We start from the raw sequence: 20,490 nt of genomic DNA, 5'->3' as shown, positions 1-20,490 counted from the left end.
TTCCCCTCTCTTTATGGATTCCACATTCCAATTTAGAAAAAAACGTCGTCAGCTTCTCTAAGGCTTTTCTTGGCTTCATCATCTCTTGCCATCATAGGATTGTTACTATATAATAAAATCGAGCCCCTCGGTCCCTCTGATTCTTCTCCCTTTGTGAAGGAACACAATCTAGCCATATGAGTGCTAGCCAGCGCCACTCAGAGCCATTCAGACTCTGAGTAGAAATAAATACCCAAGTTAGTGGACCGATTGATAGCCGTCCCCGTAGCACAATTGGTAGTGCAAAGCACGCGTAATGCGGAGGTTGTGGGTTTGGCTCCCACCGGCGACAAGTGATATTTTCGTCCACTTTCATTTCCCTTTTATCTATTGTTTTCTACATTTCATTTTCAACTACAGCTAACTTGCCCGATGCTTTCCTTGGCTTCATTGTCTTTCGGCTTTATGGGATCATAGCACTAGCCAAAGGAGAAAATAATTTTACTGGTTTATGTTTTTTGAACTACATGCCCTTTTCTACAGAGCGAAAGAACGTCATTATAGTCTAAGATGTTTGGGCGACGACCAACACCTTCTTTGAATGGCCACACAACTAGGATGCGAGAACTGACGCTCGCACGATTTGCCGGAATCGACAAAAACTCCATCGTTGTGTCAAATATATGTTCCAAACGGGCGCATATGCTGTGCCACGTCTCCATTTGACTGGGAGTGGCACGACGATTAAGGACTGAGTTGATATGCGGTGTATTGTGCCTTGAATTGAGGTTTCCCGACTCTAGCGATTGTACCAACGCAGTTACGGCGAAGTGCCTGATTGACAGCGGTCCACATGCTTGGCCGAGACGGAGGACCAGTGCATGGTCGACTGTGGCTTCCCCAGTAAAGACGCCGCTTTTGTATTTGGATGACGCGGGCGTGCAGCAGATGGTATCTGACTATTTCTGTGGCCGGCTTGGAATACTGCATGCCACATTTACCATACTTGGCAGTCTTAGTCTTCGCGTCTTCAGTGAACAATGTCCACACTTCACTTCTCTTTAGATTGCATGGCAATATAACGTGGCGATATGACAGGACAATATGACGTGGCGAAGGTAACGCTCAATTATACTCCTGGGAAATGGGAAGGCAAGGCAAGACAGGGCGCAAACGGCACATGTTTTTTGGCCAACGGCCAGCCCACACATAAGGGTTGGATGGGGAGGCGGTATAGACGGAGAGCGGGATAGAATAGAGGAAGGGGGGAGGGGGTCTCCGATTATAGTGGGGGCGGGGGGGGGGGGGAGAGGAAGCGCTCGGCTGGGCATCATTCGGGACTCGGAAAAACAGTCAAGCAGTCGCTCGCCGCAGCAGCCCAGTCCCTTGCTCGTGCTCCACCATTCTGGTACGATTTCAAACCTTTCGCGCCAGGCTTTTCAAACCCTCGAAAATGATTACTCGAACAGGTTTAAAATGAGAGATGAACATCCATGAAGATTAATCGTTTTGCGGACACTTTTGATCGAATAATCGACTAATTGTTCGTCGTTATTACCAAATCTACTCAAAATTCTGGTTTCGGCGTGTAAGAAGATGAAAAATAAAGTAAAACGAAGACGTCAGGGGACAAGTTGCATTAGGACGCGTCATCGAGAGAGTGGTTCCTTCTAACAACTGCGACAGTTTCGGAAAACACACAATCACTGGCTCTGCTAAAGTGTCATAGGCCACGCGCACTTGCCTCCTACGCGTGTGCCGCTAACATTCGCCGCTAACAAGGCCCCTCGTGAGGTAGCGGCGAGAAACACAAATCCGATTTGGACCATTTATCCGGGGCAGAGATTTCCCGGATTGAATTGCGGCGTCGTGTTTGCGTGAGGGAACGCTCGTTATCACCGACATGTTCTGTTCGCCACGCACACCGTTACCCCACTTCTTTCCTAAAATCCTGGGAGCTAAACTCCCGTCTCGAGAAAGGGCGTGGTTTAATGGGCGACAAGGTGGTGCGCTTGGAGGCGTGCAACCCCCGGTTCGAGTAATCACATTTCACGCATGAACAAGTAATAAGCGTGTGACGGCATGATGATAATGCAAGCTACATGCCGACAAATGGATTAATAATATAAGAGGGCATGATTATAATATGTAGAAACAGTAGTTAAGCAATATAGCATAACTTACTTGTAGTTATATCTATACTTAATTGTTTAAACATTCAGTTATTAATACTCATTTCTGAGCGATCTGCGCCTACGTTTATTCATGAATTCGGGGTAGCGATATGTTACTTAGCTGCTACTGCAGCTCGGTTGGTGTTGCGACTGCCCTCGTCTTGCGTTGGTCCGGGGTTCGATTCTCAGAACGGGAAGAATTTTACTGCGGCGTTTGATCTTCAAGGGACCAGGGCGGACTACCTTTTGTAGCTTGCAGCATGCACATTGCTGCAATTAACAATTAAATGGGCAGAGAATTTCAAGGTTTATTCATTTGCTCACGTAATAAATAAATAAATAAATAAATAAATAAATAAATAAATAAATAAATAAATAGGTTTTGTCGCGCGTCATCACCAGTCGACATTAAATGGGTGTACGCCGTCTTTCGTGCATAATTTGTATACGGCCAGTTGCTCGTACACACTACACGTATGCATCCTCAGTCGGCGAACGGAGGCGCAGGGGGAGAAGTAAATTGCGCTGTGCACGCGATTCCATACCCTACTTCCAACCTTTGACGCGCATCCACGCTTTAATGACTGGCGCGTGGGTGGCCAAGCGCACGACGACGAAAGAAGGGAATTCGTATAAAGTCGAAACGAAGGGAGTCCTGTTACGTGGCTCTGTTGTCCACGACCTCATCGCTTTGGGCCGGAGCAGGCCGAGTGCTACACCAGGAAGAAACAGGACGGCAACACTCTTGCTATAAGGGAGTCCGATGCGTCTACGTAGGCAACGCCCCTGGGCCGAAAACAGAGGCATTTTTTCTCTCGCCAACCTCACAAAGGCAACACGATGCAAGCGGTCAAGGGGAATGCGATTCAGTGATAAGTGAACATTGGTAAAGATATGCGTTGCGATGGTGAATCGTATAACGTAGGGACAGCGAAGCGCAGACGGCTTCCTTTCGTGCCGCGGAAAAATATATATATATATATCAGGCACGTACCCAGGATTTCTTTTCGGGAAACCATTCTCCATAAAGACGCGTAAACCCACAAAAGAGAAATTAAATAAGGTGTATTTCACAGGTGTGTCAGTGGGATACACCTCTCCTTTACTGGGCAAAACGGACCGCGCGGGGTTGTGTTACTCCGCCAGCCGATCACCGACGCAAACAAAATCGTCGTCATGCGGCCTTTTCAAAGTGGCGTCGTACTTGGTACCTCCGGAGCGTCTGCTGTTCTCGAAGAGTCTTTTCATCGGCGTAAGCAACTAGGTGTGCAACAGACATGGACAAAGTGTATGGAGTCTGAGCATTTCACTATTCAGAAGTCTGCGGTGCAGTTCATGTCGCTGCTGAAACCGATTTACTCATGAAACCTCACTGCCAACTGAAGTGAAACTTGACAATAAATAGTTGCAGAGAAGCAAGCATGTTATTTCAGTTCAATAAAGAATTAGGCTTTCGCCATTCAACTATAATAGGCGAGGGAAAACGTATAAAATTACGGGCTAATAATTTTATTTTTGTGGTTACCGCCTTATTTGGGCAACGGGAAAAGTTTGAAGTACGAATTATATGCAGCCTCGCGGCTATAGTAGCTTTTTTTGAATTAGCTCTGGAATAATTACACAGAAACATATATTTGCGGAACAATCACAGTTCTTTTGGATCCCTCGTTTTGTGCTCTGCCAAGTTAAGTGCCACAACTGACTCGTATTGTTATTTGGGACGTTGCGTAACGATGCGTGGCCGCCTGTCCCGTGCAACCGCGTGGAGCGCAGGTCGCTGCCGTTCTATACGTACTGCGCCCACCGGAGAAGGTAAGAAAAACACCTACATAAGCATAGCAGAGAAGTGGCTACGTCAGGCGGCTCGACTGATAACTGTAGAAGCGTCATTCAAAACACGCGGAATTGTTCTCCACTTCCGGCGGCGTTTTCTTTACTTCCTGTTTAAACAAAAAGATGTTAATCGATAAGTATATTCCTAAACAACGGTTAAATTTGTTAATTTTCGATTTTCCTTCCTGTTTGGCTGATGCCTTGACTCTCTCCCTTAGTAGATCGCTTAATTTCTGAACTCCTTGCGAATCTTTTTTCCAGTTGCCAATGTTGCACGAAAAGTACTGTAGAATTAGGGAAAAACCAGCCGAGATAACGGGTGAAAGTCATATTGCTTATGAGTTTAAGAGTCATTGCAGGGTTTGATTATGGACGCTATCTCGCATTATTTTATTTTCCACCTTATCTAACCCATATCACGAGCATACGGTTCCGAGGACCTGCCAGCGTCGCGGCGAGCCGTCACTCGAGGAGATAATGAAGCAAAACGAAAAGTTAAACGCAATTGGCGTTTTCTCCGGCCGCAACTCGTTCCTCGAGCATACAGACCAGTTGACCACGAACTGGTCCTGGTCCCTGGATCAGTCTAAACAAAGAAGGTTCAACTAACGAAGCAACAGCGATGCGCGTGACCGTTGACTAGATGGTGACAACTAAATGCATCTCGAGTTAATCGCGCGGGCGCTGAATCGATGAGAAAAGGGGCCTTCGCACCCCAGGAGATGCCGATAAATACCGTCATCCAAAAGGAGTGAAAAAGGCAGCAAAATGTTGACCGCCGAGTAGCTGTCAAGTCTCAACATCGATTTGGCGGCGCTTTAGGAATGTTTGTGAGGAGTGATAGCGTGCGTGGGCGGGGAGGGGGGGGGGGTGCTATGCCTCGTAATTTGGGGTGGTGCGCAGGGCCCCCTTAGCCCCCGCCCCCCTCCTGATATATATGTGTATATATATATATATATATATATATATATATATATATATATATATATATATATATATATATATATATATATATATATATATATATATATATATGGGTAGAACTAAGTATGGCCATGGAACCAAAGCTTTGACCAGTTGGCCCCTTTGGTTACCCATTTGTTGCCCTAACGAAGGGAAGTGCTCTCGCAGCAGCGTTGCCTCCAGAGAGAGGCATGTCTTGTTCGTCCACTCTACTGATCGCTTCGTCTCCATCTTGCTGAGTCCCTCTGCCCTAATTGTTTGGATAGCCCGAGTAGTCACTCACCAACCACAGTGCTAGTGCTACTTTGCCGAGTATCTACAGTGTCACGGACCGCCAAATCTGTGGGAGCAAAGTAAAGGATAGAGAGGGAGGTGCGACTGCCCCTGCTTACTCCCCCCCCCTCCTCCCCCACCCTTTCCTTTTTCTCCGACACCACTGTGTACGGGTTCGCCACCGCGTTCGCGATTCCTCGCTTAAAGGCAACTCTTCAGCAACGAGGGCACAACGTCCGCGTGGGCAGCTACGAATGGTTCGCTCATGTTGCTGCAAGGGGTGGTTGAGCAGCAGAAGAAGGCGAAGCGAAAAAATAAAAGCAGACATCTCAGCGCCTCGGAGCTTGCGCCTAACGAGTGGAGTCCTGCAGGAAAGCAGGAAAGAAGCAGGCACGCAGACGCAGGTCCGAGACTGGCGCTGCTCCAAAAGCGCGAGCGCCCGAGCGAACGTAAACAGAGGGCCAGGCCGTCGCAAAGAAGAAGAGGAAGCTACGCCGTGCGCTAGGGAGCCCGACGGATGGCTAAGCCTCCCGGAAAGACTGAGAGTGGCAAGCCACGCACCCGGGGTTCCTATGCTGGCAGCTTCGAGCCTTCAGCCGCCCGCCGTGGTCGCGAGGAAATGATTTCCAAGAAGCGGTGCGTTCGGCGGAAGCCGTGACGAAAGGGCGCCCAGCCGGCCGATATGAAGTGAAGCCGATTGGCTGCTCGTCATGCGCCCTTGGCCGCCGCGGGTGGGTCGGGACGGGGCGGGCGAGCGCTGCTAACGCAACGCGCTCGTCGGCGCGTCTTCCTAACGACAGCACGTGGCGAGGTGGCGGCAGTCCAGACAGGCGGACGAGACAGATGCGACCGTATGGGAGGAGGAGTGAAAGAAAGCGAAACAAAATGAAGAAAGTGGAAGGCGAAGAGTTACGACTACAAAGGCGTCGTGACGCAGACGCGTGGGGAAGACGACCTGCCGCCGAAGAGAGACGATCTTAAGTCACTGCAAGTCGGCACGTCCGAGGCCGTGACTCAAGGTGAAGGGGCACAGGGGCTGTAACACTGAGGCGAAGCTGGCGTTGGGGAACGTTGGGGCAGAGGCGTTGGGGAGGCGACGCGAGACGCTCGTATCCGGCTTCTGCTGCGCGGTGGTCTGCTGGAGCGGAGCGTCATCGTCTGCCGCTGACGTCAGCAGTCCAGGCAGTCTGCGGAGATGGCGGCCCGTAGATGCGATGATATCTGTCTCGTAAAAACCGCAAGAGATATTAGAAAAAAAAAAACGATATCGCAACTTCGCTCTTAATGTTGCCTCTCTGAAAGCTTGTAGTCACCGTAAGTGCTTAATGCATGAATACTGATCAGGCGACGAGGATGTTATGATGGCGTGAGAAATCTTTTTATGAGCAAGCGGTGTGGAGAGACGCGCTGCTGCAATGGTGCGACCGGGGACATTTCTTTGATTTTGTGAGCTGCGCGGTGACGGCGAGGTTGTTCTTGTAGCCGGCGTGCCTTTGAGGTCACTGATCAGTTGGTGCGTTTGCTAATTGTGCGTGTCTGGGCGTAGAAAGTTCTCGCCCTATCGGCCGGCGTATGGTACGGGGATTGCAGGGCATGGAAAATTACCACACGTTGAATGGTTCAAAGGCACAGAGGGACTTTTTAATTCGGTACATCTTATGATACAAGTCAATTGCCCTTGCGAAAACGTTATCGAGCTTGCACAATGGGGTTTACAAAAGCTGTTCTCTTCAGTCCTTGGTCAAAGTGAATGCCCAAGCAATTGGTTCAACGTTAATTAATTTCGTAATCTCGCAACCGGGAATAATGTACTAGAAAGCAATCGGAAACGGTGTGCAATCATTCGTATCCAGATTTCTCTTTATTTCGTGCAGTGTACATGGTTGTGCGAAAAACTGCAGAGGAGCTCTTACAGCCGGCCTATTTTGCTTTCTTTGTGTGTTTTGAACTTTCTATCTACCTACTCTGGCACTGTCACACCATCAGCAATGTTAGTCAGTCCCCGCAGGGTTTCGACCGGATTTTGTATGACGACGAAATTATTTATTTATTTATTTATTTATTTATTTATTTATTTATTTATTTATTTATTTATTTATTTATTTATTTATTTATTATATGTACCTAGGATTTCGTTCCTTTCCCATGCTGTTCGCCCCTGAAGAAAGCCGAATGTCGGGTCAGGGTAGCTTGTGTCCATTTTTACTGGTGGACAATGGTCCGAGGTGGGTTTTGAGCCTGCGACCTCCTGCAATCGAGAACGGCGTGTTTCGTCTCGTCGGAGACAAACTACGCATCCCCTTCCTTCCATTCCCCATCCCGCTTCCACATCCCGCTTCCCCGTATTTTCCCATAGGTTAATAGGTGATTCCTTCAAATCTTCAAATCTTCAGATCTTCAAATCTGATATGGAAGATGCCTGTCGCGAGGGCCTACCCTCTAGGTTAGAACAAACAATTAAAAATGCGATGCGAAACGCCACTCGCATGCCGACGATCTCTTACACGCGAAACGACTTCGACATAGAATTAGAGCGACTTCGAGCACTTCGTCGCCGGGCGGAACGTCGATGTCGGCGTACAAAATCAATCCATGACCTTAGGGCAGCCAGGAGGATAGAAAAGAAGATTCAGCGTCGAATGGATAGAATAGCGTGTGAACGTTGGGCAACGTTTTGCCAGACACTCGACCCCCGCAAGCCGCTGTCTCCCATTTGGAAAACGGTGCAAGGTCTGCGTTGCCTTCCGGAACAGCGTTTTCCATTCAAGGCGCTCGCGCTTTTCCAAGGGCGGCAAGACATCGATGTCGCAGAAGACTTTTTTGCGCGGATGGCAGACCAAGCGACACGTCCAGATCCTCCAGCCCGAGATGACGTCCCCCATTCCCGTGATTGCCGCATGGACCTTCCTTTTACAATGGAGGAGCTCGAGGCGGCACTAGCTCTCTGCAGGCGCTCATCATGTCCGGGACCAGATGGTATATCATACCGAGCCTTGTGCTATCTCGGAGAATCCGCACGGATAGCACTATTGAGTCTCTACAACACCTCATGGCAGGAGGGAAATGTTCCTGACGAATGGAAAGTGAGCCGCCTGGTGCCAATCTTGAAGCAGGGCAAATCCCCGCTAGAGCTCACCTCTTACCGCCCGATAGCGTTAGCCAGCTGTGTAGGAAAGATAATGGAACGGATGATCCTTGGCCGCCTGGAATGGCACCTTGAAGACTACAAGATTTATCCGAATTCCATGGCTGGTTTCCGACGTGACCGCTCTTCGATCGACAATGTAGTTGATCTCGTTTCATATGTCCAGCACGAAAGGTCCCGTAAACGTTTATCTGCAGCTTTATTTTTAGATGTGAATGGGGCATACGATAACGTATTACATGAGGCTATTCTCGACGCTCTTGTGACGGTTGGCCTAGGTGGTTGAGTATTTTTGTGGATTGCAAGTTACCTATCTGCAAGATCATTCTATGTGTTAACTGACGATAGCCCAACTACGCGACGCTGTACCAGCAGGGTCGTTCCTCAAGGCGGTGCTCTCAGCCCGACGCTATTCAACCTCGCTCTTATTGGGCTTGCTGAACACTTGCCAACTACCACCAAAATTTCAATATACGTAGACAACATCTGTGTCTGGACTTCGGCAGTCACACGTCCTCAAATACGTGCACGGCTTCAAAGAGCGGCTACTTTGACAGCGAGCTACTTGTGTGAACAAGGTCTCAGCATATCACCAGAAAAATGCGCCCTAGTGGCATTTACTCGCAAACCAATGACGCCTTATGTCATCTCAATCAACGGGCGGACCATTTTCTATGTCAGAGCCCACAGATTTCTTGGCGTAATTAGCGACCGAGACCTCTGTGTGACCCCGCACGTGGCCTACATGAAACGGCGCCTGACAGCAACCTCCCAGTTGTTTAAATACTTGATAGGAAAGACGTGGGGGATGTCAGTAGACGCAATGCTGAGACTCTACAGAGCTCTCTTTCTCGGTTCTTTAAGATACAGCCCACCTGTACTGAACAGCACCTGCAAGAGAATATTCGTGTTCCGCAGGCAGCACAAGCTCAAGCACTCAGAGTTTGTCTTGGTTTGCCCAGATGCACGTCAACTGAGGCAACTATTGCGATTGCTCGGGACCATCCAATGCAAACTCACATCACGGTGGAAGCCCTGAGAACGCATATCAGACATTTTGCACGTGCCTTCTATCACCACCTTGCAACACTACCTTCAGACAGGCACCAAGCATCATTCTCTAAAACTATCGCCAAGTACAACGACAAACTTCCCTCGGGCTTCACCGCTGCATCTAAACCATCGATGCCCCCTTGGTGCCTTGCCAGCCCCACAGTCCATCTCAGCGTACCAGGAATCGGGAAAAAGTATGAGCTGTCGTCGCCTGGGCTGAAACAATTGTCTCTGCTTCTTCTGCACGAGAGGTACGCGGACAGTGCACATATTTATACTGATGGTTCCACAAACATCCAGTGTTCGGCCGGTGCTGTGGTCGTCCCAGCAAGAGGTATTACCATCAGCTTTAGGACTGAGCACCCAACGACATTTACATCTGCGGAACTATATATCTGCTCTTCGCGCTGCACTTTGTTTCGTCAATCGGGAACCACATCGACAATGGTCAATTTTCAGTTACTCAAAGGCAGCCCTACAGTCTGTGCTATCAGCTCTGCGTCGCGGGCCATTTGAACAGCTCGTGCTCGATATTAGATGCCTACTCCATACATCACATGAGAAAGGACATCACGTGACGTTTCAGTGGCTGCCAAGTCACTGCGGCGTCATAGGAAATGAAGACGCCGATAAAGGCGCTCGGACAGCGCTTGAAGACACACAGGAAGAGGCCATGCCACTTTCACGGTCCGACGCAGCAGACTTCAAGTGCTTGCACGGGAGATCACGCTCTCTCTATGGTGCACACCAAGCAGCCAGACCAACCGAAGCAATTGTCAACACGACCTGCCCTCCTTGATGCATCTCTGTATGCCAACTGGACTCCGCAGAAGTGAGGCCACCCTGCTTTATCGCTTATGGCTAGGGGTGGCCTTCACGAAGTCTTACTCGTTTCGCATTGGAATGGCCGACAACGCTCGCTGCAATGCCTGTCTTTGCGAGGAGACGCTGGAACACATTCTGTGCGACTGTCCTAAATATAATGTTCAGAGACAGTCCATGGCGTCCGTTCTAGCGCACCTTGACAATAGACCATTGTCAGTTGCAACCATTTTCACATATCGCCGACAGAAGACATCGCAGCTGAAGGCGACGAAGGGACTACTTCGGTTTATGAAGGAGACGGGATTGGACAAGCGGCTGTAACAGTGATGTCACGTACCGCGCAAGAGTGACAGACTGTAACCAACGATGTGTGTGCAGTGTTATGTGCTCTCTATCTCTTGTCGCCATCTTTCATCCCCCCCATCCCGCTCCCATGTGTAGGGTAGCAAACCGGTTAGGCTATACTGGTTAACCTCCCTGCCTTCCTCCTCCATTTTTTTCCTTCCTTCCTTCCTGTAAAATGTATTTCATTCATCGTCGTCATCATATCGGTCGTGTTACCAGCTTTGTTTTCGTCATCATGCGAGCGCATTTGTTGGCGCTTTCATACACCCGTAAAACAAAGTAGTCGCATCTTCTTCCCTTTTTTCTCATATTTCTTTTTTTTTTCAAGAATCTTCCGAAAAATGGCATGTAGTGTAAAACCTCAAGCCTGAAGTTCTGAAGCTCAACCGGAGCTGATTAGCCTGTCTTTCAAGGTGCACGCCTTTGGCTGCAGAGCCCGTTCCATCACCGCACGCGTCTTGACATTGCTGCATCGAACGCGTAGAATTTAACCCTCAGCTAAATCTCGTTACGTAATCACGTGCGTCATCATTGATCGTGACGCCAGAAAGGCAGTCGTTCGCGGCTTCCGTCCTTCACGGTTACGCAATAAGAGCGGTCATGACTGTCTCATTGGTGGCGTGCCTTGGCCAATCCGGAGCCGCAGTACGTACCTCTGCTGCCTGTTCATGACCTTTGCGTGAAGCAACTGGGAACAGCAAAACAACAAAAATACCATCTTCAGGGGTACACAGGTTCTATCTTTAACCTCAAGTTATTTCGTAAGAAAGAATCCAGTTGCATGCGCAGTCTGCCTTTTCCGGGGATGCCTTGTATTGTCGCAAAGAGTAGGCATCACCTTACCAGCTTCTCCTGTACTCGTTAGACCGCGACTTCGTGACTTATTCGTGCAAAGAGCAAAGAACATGAAACTGAACTTACGAGGCTTTTTGTTCGTAAGAGTTGTCATTGGCCAGTGGCCTTCGATAATAATATGTCCGCTATGACGATTGGCTGGCACCCCTTTCTTACGAGCGTATTAAGAACTTTGTGAGCACGGGCCATGGAACATGTTTGCTGCGTATTTTCAGCGCTGCTCTTCAGCGTTCCATGTGGCCTTTCGCAATGATCGAGCTATGAGCAATAGGCAGAATGGTGTTTCACGACGTGGCAACCAAGACGGATATGCCATGATATACGTTTTAGGAATAATGGCAACGTGATTGTGGCACTTTGCAAGATACACGCGTGCCGAGGACGGGTCATGGCGCCGCGCCGTAAATGCCTCGGGAGAACTTTCCATATGGTTGCCGCTGAGGTTGCGGCAGGCTTAATTACTTGAGTATGTTGTACATCTTGTCTCTCATCCTACCGCGTAATAATCACGAACCGTTGTAATTGACGTCTATTCGGGGGTTAAAGCCTGTGCAGCACCGGAAAAAAATGTAGTGCGGAGAACTCATTCATTATTGCCTACAGGTTCTTTAAACTTGAATAGTGTGTAAGAAGCCCCAGAAAAAGGGGCCACCACGGTAACAACAGTGCGCAGCATTTTCATGGCCCTGCTCCTCATTTGGGATCACATTTAAGGGAGCATCTGTATGCAACCATTTGTACTCATTTCACGGAAGCGCACAAGTGAATCGCAGCGCATCTGCGTACACGGGCTAAGTGACACGTGGTCCCTGAGTTGCAGACACTTTCTTGCTCGGGCTTCGGTACGACGCGCTGCTTTATTTAAGCACGCTCTCTCCACGGATGTACTAAACAGGGGAGCACAGCCACTGCTTGAAAAGAGAGTCGAACCCTTGCTATACTTTACCGGCCAAGACGTACTGTAATCCGCTCACGTGTACTCTAAGAAAAACGTTGGGCTTATCTTATCTCCAAACGATAATCACCATTTACTTTGCGTGCCTTTCCTTGTTCGTCATCAGCGTTACACCGCATTCCTGACAAGAAAATATCGAGTGCAGTCTTTTCGAGGGAGGAAATACAAGCAAGGCTGATGACGATTGTCGTTTGCAGACTGTAGACGCGGCCTCAAAGAGCGTAAACCATTTTTTTAGGACGTTGTCGCTCGGAGCAAGTCGTACGGAAAGATTTAAACTTGTTTTCCTTGAGCTAATATACGATCACGACTAAGACTCTAACAGAGAAAGGTTCTTTTGGCATTCAGTGAATGCCTAAAATATACTGCGGAGGCTGTGTTAATGCGTGAACCTAGTTTTCTCTCTATCCCGAATGGCAAACTGCGAAGCATCGCTACGGAAAGGCTAGCCCGGCGAGGTAGTTGAGACAGAGCACTATGGCTTGCAGAGAGACGAGTGCCGCCAAATGAAGAGATGTGGAGGCGCGAGGGAGAGATAATAGATATGCGTGGGTTGTCGAGGGTATTCTGTCCTTGCCAGTGCTATGAAATGGAGGGGCACAGTTGTGGAGCTGCCACAGTGTATTTATTTATTTATTTATTTATTTATTTATTTATTTATTTATTTATATACAAAGCTGCCGACGTTCAGCGACGTAATAACGACGTTCAGCGGACAACGTAGATACGTTAACATATTGACAACATTTAAAAAACTAATAAAACAAATATTCCTGACCAAATGTTCTGTTCGTGGTCGGTACTTAACATTGCTGCCCTAAAGAGGCATGCCTTTCCATAATTGCTGCGTTTAAAACTAAATATTTCTTTTTTCTCGCGTTTTCTTGGTGTCATAGTTTCTTTTGCGCCTTGCCACAAACACTTCGAACGCAATTTTCAGACTGTCGCACTTCTCAGTTCTCTACCGAGCACGTGTCGAGACCGCGCAGCTACGGCACCGACCCTGCATACATGTGGCTTAGCCCACTTCAAGCGCGAAACCCACGCCATCATGCCGAAACCCGGCGAGGCATTGCACATCGCGACGCCTGTTACGCAACACTCGGCCGAGACGGCCGAGCCCGGGACACGTGACCCCCACGCGGCCGAGGTCGGACTCCCGCGACGGAAACGGCTCCGAGACACGCGTGCACGCGCTCGGCCGCGTGTGCGCGTGCCGGTGTGTCCGCGGAGTAAATCCAGCAGTCGCCGAGGATCGCGGTTAGGACCGCGGGGTGCGTGAGGCTTACCGAAACTCGCACCAAAACGGACCGCGCGGCACCAAAATAAACGCGCCGGAATAAGGTCCAGCCAGTTTCGGCGTCCCCCAAAATAATAACGAAGGGTCGCCTTGGAAAATAGAAGCAGGCGCTGCTGCCGCCTCTGGAATTAGAAGTTTCCCAGAGTGGCCCAAGCGCAGCGCAGCACCACACACACACACGCACGCACGCACACACCTCTTCGGCACCGAACGGCGAGCGCCAGGCAGAACGGAGCTCGCGAGCGATGCCCGAAGTTCGCCCGGCACCGAAGCGATCCGCCGGACGCCCTCGGCACGGAAAGCTATACGAGCCGCTTCGGAGGCGCCGTGCGCGTCCTGCGCGTTCGGTGGTGGTGGGATCGTGTCCGGAAACGCGGGACTCGAACATCTTCGAACCATCGGCAACGAAGCGCCCCTCCACGCCATGCTCACAACGGCTCTCCACGAGTCGTACCGCGAGCACCTTGTTCCTCGCCTGTAGTGTGTCCTGGATGAACGTCAGGTGACCCGTTCTATAGCACGCCACAAGGGTGATGTTTCCGGTGCATTGCGCATGTCATGTTGGCGCTCGGCTTCATTACGCAATGGAATACGTGATTAGGAACGCAGCCACGAAGTGCTTGTGTTTGTGCGACATCCGCCGCCCTTCTTGGCATTGTACGCGGGACGCATTGGTGAAGTGTTGAAAACGAAGTGGCAGCTCGGCCCCTATGCTGTAAACCTTTAGCAGGGCACTGACCTCAGCGTCAGTCCTGGACTGCGTCCAGTGCACGTTTCTTCCACGGCCGTTCATCACGGCGTCGTCAGTAAACTTCCTCGCTGAAAGCCAAACGAGGTCATCGGCGATCCTCGCACCCCAACAACCGTGCGAGAACAGCGTGATGCGTGATGTGACGGCGTATGCTTTTCGTGGACTACGGCTCGGCGAGAAGCGCAGCTATACGGTGAATTGCCAGTCATTCAATGGGCACCGCTTCCTCGGTGGCACGAGGCACGGCTGGAGAGAAGCATAGTGTTTCAGCCCGCAGAACATTTGGGCTGTGTGTCGCGCATCACGTCGTTTTTGGCGATGATGATGCCTACGGTGAGCAATCGCGCGAATAGGGTGGCAGTATTGCCTGTGATGCAAACGAAAACTCGCACATTACTCTGGCCTTCACTAAGGATGTTGAATTGAGGTGATATTATTGCGCAGAACGTCTTATGAATGAGCAAGGAATGAGTGGAGTTCGGCATTGTTTGTGCGGACGGCTGCATGCAAGGGTCGCGCGGGGCGGTCAAAAGAGACGCGTGGTTCGACACCAAGACGGCGGCGATTTATAGCCATCGGGGATGGGGGACCCGCGGTCAACGAAGAGCGCGTAAGCGGGGTGACTGTGTGTCGGGCTTCCGCCAGTCGGTTCGCGGAAGCAGTGCCCTGGCCTTGAAGTCAACCCCTCGTCGCTGAACCGCACTATGCCGAGACATTCGCGAACTGTCCAGATGCCCCAACAGAGCGTGGAAGTGCTTTCTTCGGGGAAGTGTGTCTGTTGCGAGGTTGTGAGACAAAAGGGGACTCGTTGCACTGCAGAGGATTTGTGGCAACGGCCTGGACGTATTGGAACTCCCGATAGTGTCACCTTGGAGCCCCGTTGTGTGCACGCTGTGCACACCGCAGTGTGATTGGACGAACGATGGGGCGAGGGGGTTGCTGGGGATGCTTTTAGGTGCGTGCGGGGCCGTTGGAGAGGATTCGGTGGAGATTCGGCTAAGAAAGAAGACCAAAATTCTAACATGTTACTCGTAGTGATGTCCGTGTAAATACTTTCCTTTCTATCGCTTGCCTATTTTATGTTAATAAACAGTTAACCCCATTCCAATCAGCGTCACTGGCTTGCCCACTGTAAGGTGACTTCGCGACATCCATAATATCTTCAAGTTTTCCTCACTGACATCGAGGCGAACATCAACTGGCGCAGTCGACAGGATCGCGACGTCTTTCTACTGAGGGCAAGTGACGTGTTGGTTGCGTGAGCGGAGAGCAAGCAGGCGGGAGAGCATTTGGAGGCCCCAAGAAAGGACACGACATCAGCGTCGGAAGGACGGCGCCGCAAGCTACGAGTAAGGCTGCAAGCTGAACAGTCAGCAGCAGGCTCATTGTTGCTGAGCGGAGCTGCAGAAATCCCGGAGACGTGCACCACAGCAATGCCGGAGATGCCACAGGTGGGATAGTGACGCAGCGCAGCGGAGTTCGAGTCAGGAAGACTGACAGGGTGAACCGCAGGAGCGCAGGTGACGTCACAGGTGGCACAGCGACGCAGCGCAGCGGAGTTCGAGTCAGGAAGACTGACAGGGTGAACCGCAGGAGCGCAGGTGACGTCACAGGTGGCACAGCGACGCAGCGCCGCGGAGTTCGAGTCGGCAAGCCTGACGGGGAGAACCGCAGGAGCGCAGGTGTTGTCGAGGGCGGCATAGCGACGGTGGCGACGTGGAATTCGAGAGCAGTGAGCAGCCTGGAAAAAAAAAAAAGAACTGGAAGTTTGCGGATTAGTTTCGCACCGGACAACTATCAGCGGTCGCTGCGACAGAGAGCGGTCAGGAGCACCCAGGAGGGCCAACACCCCGGAGAGGCAGTCCAGGCGGCGGAGACAGGAGTGGTCAAGGTAGGGCACTTGTCTGTTGTCTCTTGGTCCACTCTGTCGGGCGATTTTTCGAGTGATAGTTCGAGAAAAAGATAAGTTTGTAGGACGTCTCAGGATGGCGGAGAGCGACATGGCTGCCGCTGGGACTGGTGAGGAAAGGGAGAATGTACCCATTGGACCGCGCGAGCAGTTGCTCACAAAAGAAGTGTTTGAGCTAGAGAAGCTGAGACTCATGCTAGAGATGGAAAAAATTAAACTCACTCAAATGCAGCTACAGCCGCTGGTGGATGCACAGCGCGGGCAGAGGCAGTTGTCGGGTATCAAGCTGGGGGAGTATGCGAAAGAATTGAAGGCAGTTCTTGCTCCAATGCCAGAGGCGGATCCCACAGTGCCCGCATGGTTTAAAAGCGTGGACACTCTCTTTCAAACATTGCAAATCCCCGAGGATATTCGTGGAGTGATACTGCTGCCGTTCCTGAATGAGAAGATGAGAGCATTTGTAGCAAGTGAGTCGGACGGCAGTGTAATGCCATACCCTGAACTGAAAGAAAAAATTCTAAAGGAACTTAAAATGACTCCTAATGAGTATCGGCGCTTATTCCTTTCTGTAAAGAAAGAACAGGATGATTCATGGCATCAGGTGGCGACCAGGTTAGAAACTTTGTTCTCATACTACCTAAAGAGTAGGGATGTCACAACTTTGACGGATCTAAAAGATTTGGTTATCGCCGATAGGTTTAAACAAATATTATCAGAGGAAGTTAGGACATACGTAATGCAGAATGAAGTCAAGCACTGGCTTGTTGCTAGCGAAATTGCTGAGCTAGCCGAGACATATGAGGAAAGCAGACGCGTGGGCTGGACCCGAGAGCGTTCGGATAAGCCACTCTGTGAAGGAGACAGACACGTGGGGAAGACGAGTGGTCAAACAGGGAATGCAGGCAAGAAAACTCGAACGGGAGCTATCCGATGCTTCCAATGCAAGAAATTTGGACACTATGCCAGCAATTGTCCAGACACGCGACACGGTTTCGAGAAGGTGCAGCCCGAGGAAGAGAGCAGCAAAATTGTAGCGAGGGCGGAGATAATTGTATCTGACAGTTTTCGGCCGCAGTTGGAGCAGTGTGATAAGGCAAACCAGCAAGCCGCGTCGGAGGTGTTAAACTGGGTCGATTTGGAAGTTGGGGGGAATTCCGTCAGGGCTTGTCTCGATTCAGGTGCAGAGATAACTGTGTTGAGGACAGAGACGGTACCCGAGGCTTGTAAGGGCAAGAGTTCAGGTAAAATTAAGTTAAAGGGCGCATTTGGTCAGGTTGTTGACGCTGACCTGCTTTATCTACCACTATCCCTAGCTGGAGAGGATGGATGCAGACACCAACAGGTGCTGATTCTGTGTGCAGTCACTGATGTGTTGTCAAAAGGCATAGGCGCATTGTTAACGCCAGAGGCACACGAACTTCTGGAAAGTGCGAAAATGGAGCTGGATGAAGAAGCGCAGGATAGAGCCACTCTTGAGCAAGCGTTTATCACCACAGAAAATGCAGTCGCAGACTGGCCGGAAGGGGCTCCAGAGCTCGATGACGACGAAGAGGCGGGGGAGGATGTTATGATTGCGTCCGTAGGCCTGGCGGGAAACGAAGCTATGGGTTCTGGTGATGCATCTCCTGCTGCCAGCTTCAGGGTCGAGCAGAAAGAGGACAACTCGCTGTGTGAGGCATGGAAGCAAGCAGTTGATGGTACGCATGGAATGAAAGTACAGGATGGTATGCTTTTTCATGACGAGAGAATTAACGGCCAACAGCACAGGCAATTAGTGTTGCCCGAATCAAAAAGGAAAGAAGTTTTAGAGCTTGCGCATGATAGACCCAGTGGCGGCCACTTCTCTGAGAAAAAGACGAAGCAAAGGCTTAGGAGCGCATTCTTTTGGCCTACTATAGTTGCGGATGTAAAGCGCCACTGTCGAACTTGTCATACTTGCCAGACATTTGCACGACCGTCATTTAAAGACAACGTGCCCATCACCCCATTGACGAGACCGGAGCGACCCTTTGAGGTTGTATACATTGACTGCATAGGCCCACTTGACCCGGCATCGAGGCGCGGGCACCGCTATGCCTTGAGTGTGGTGGACTTATGCACAAGGTGGGCGGAAGTGATTCCCTTAAGGAGTCTCACTGCGAAAGTGACGTGTCAGGCTTTGATAGAAGTGTTCTCGCGATACGGGACGCCTGAACTGATTTGTTGTGATCAAGGCACCAACTTTGTGTCAAGGTTAACACAGGAACTCATGGAGCGGTTAGGGGTGAAGATGCGGTTTTCCACGCCAGAGCACCCGCAAAGCAACGGAATTGTTGAAAGGTGGAATGGCACCTTTAAGGCAATGCTCCGGCACGTGGTCCATGATCACAAAGGGGACTGGGACCGCTACGTTCCGTGCGTGTTATGGGCGTATAGAGAAGTGCCTCATGATGTAACAGGAATTTCGCCATTCGAATTGATGTTTGGCCGAGCACCGCGTGGGCCGCTTGACATCCTTCGGCAAACATGGACTGGAGAGTGGACACTACCTATGGGGTTGAACAAGCCAGCAGCGCAGTACTTGAGGGATCTCAGGACTAAGATGGCGGAAGCATCGGCTAAGGTTAATGAACATTCTGAGCCGATTCAAAGAAGGTACGCGGAGAAGTACAATTTGAGGGCGAGGGAAAAGCAATTTGTAATAGGTGATAAGGTTCTAGTGCTGGATGGTGGTCAGATAGGCAAACTGCAGCCAAAATGGAAAGGGCCAGCGGTAATAAAGGAGAAGAAGCGGGACAACAGTTATATTGTGCAGTTTGAAGAGGGAACGAAGTGGGTGCATGCGAATCGCCTGCGGCCATACATGGCGAGATCCTATAACGTAGGCGTAGTGTTTGAATCGGACGAAGAATTCGGTGCAGTGACGCATGCCCCCTGTCCTAGAGTGAAGGAAGAAAACGTACAGTTCCAAGTGGTGAACGAGACATTAACGGCGCAACAGTGTGACGAGCTACTTAGAGTTTTAGGAGAAGCTCAGGAGGTATTCTCTCAACGACCAGGTAAATGCTTGATAGGTTCACATAGAATTACACTGCTTCCAAATGCAACACGGGAGAAAGCACACCTGTACAGGGTGCCAGTGGCATTCCGCAAGGAGATTGAGCGACAGGTTGCTGAACTGCAAGACTGGGGCTTTGTGTATCCGGTAGACAGCTCCTTCGTACATCCAGTAGTGTGTGTAGCCAAGAAGGACGGCTCATTAAGGATGTGTGTTGACTATAGGAAATTAAATGCAGTGACAGAGCCTGACAGCTTTCCTATGTCGAACATGACTGAGTTGTTGTACGAGGTAGCGCGTGCCAGCTACATATCTGTGCTAGATATGACTAGGGGGTATTGGCAGATCGCTCTAGAGGAGGAGTCGCAGCGACTCACCGCTTTTGCTACACCTAAAGGTTTGTATGCTTGGAGAGTCATGCCGTACGGGCTGAGAAACTCGGCCGCAACGTTTCAGAGAATTATGAATGATGTTTTACGTGAGCATTCAGAATATGCCATGGCATATATTGACGACGTGGCTGTATTTTCTACAGCCTGGGCAGACCACATGCTGCATCTGCGAAAGGTGTTGGCCACTCTCAGGCAGGTGGGTCTGACGGCGAATCCTGCTAAGTGCAAGTTCGCACAGACAAAGGTGAAATACCTTGGTCATGTCGTCGGATCCGGGACGCATTCCCCCGATCCAGAGAGGGCGAGTGCCATCTTCAAACTGCAGGCCCCTAAAACCAAGAGGGATCTTAGGAGTGTGCTGGGCCTTTTTAACTATTACCGTGAATATGTTCCCGAATATTCTAAAGTGGTGCGCCCGCTAACTGACTTGACAGGCCGTAGGATACCTAAGGTGATCCCGTGGAATGAGGAGGCAGAAAATGCATTTTGCGCTGTAAAGAACATATTAGCATCAATGCCGCAGTTAGTGGCGCCTGATCATGATAATGAGTTTCTGTTGACAACCGATGCCTCCGAGATAGCGGTAGGGGCTTGCCTATCGCAGCTTGTGGAGGGAGAACAAAAGCCAGTCGCATTCTTGAGTAAAAAGCTGACAGCATCACAGGCAAAGTGGTCAGCCATAGAGAGAGAGGCGTTTGCGG

General features: G+C 50.3%; 2 protein-coding genes across 2 annotated transcripts in view; one reads left to right on the top strand and one right to left on the bottom strand.

Moving 5' to 3' along the window:
- Positions 1-20,490, bottom strand: part of Mef2 (myocyte enhancer factor 2) — a 358,675-nt gene that overhangs the window by 283,616 nt on the left and 54,569 nt on the right. The gene's annotated exons all lie outside the window — the stretch shown is intronic.
- LOC142570331 (uncharacterized) overlaps positions 5,740-20,490 on the top strand; it is a 74,304-nt gene continuing 59,553 nt past the window's right edge. Inside the window, exons 1-2 of the mRNA XM_075678721.1 lie at positions 5,740-5,858; positions 6,114-6,241. Of these exons, the coding sequence (XP_075534836.1) occupies positions 5,740-5,858; positions 6,114-6,241 (247 nt within the window). The remainder of the gene's footprint in view (positions 5,859-6,113; positions 6,242-20,490) is intronic.

Source organism: Dermacentor variabilis, chromosome 2 (genome assembly GCF_050947875.1).
Source record: "Dermacentor variabilis isolate Ectoservices chromosome 2, ASM5094787v1, whole genome shotgun sequence".
In the NCBI taxonomy this organism is placed as follows: Eukaryota; Metazoa; Arthropoda; class Arachnida; order Ixodida; family Ixodidae; genus Dermacentor; species Dermacentor variabilis.
Note: the sequence above shows the minus strand (reverse complement) of the source record. Positions and strands in the feature narration are given on the sequence as shown.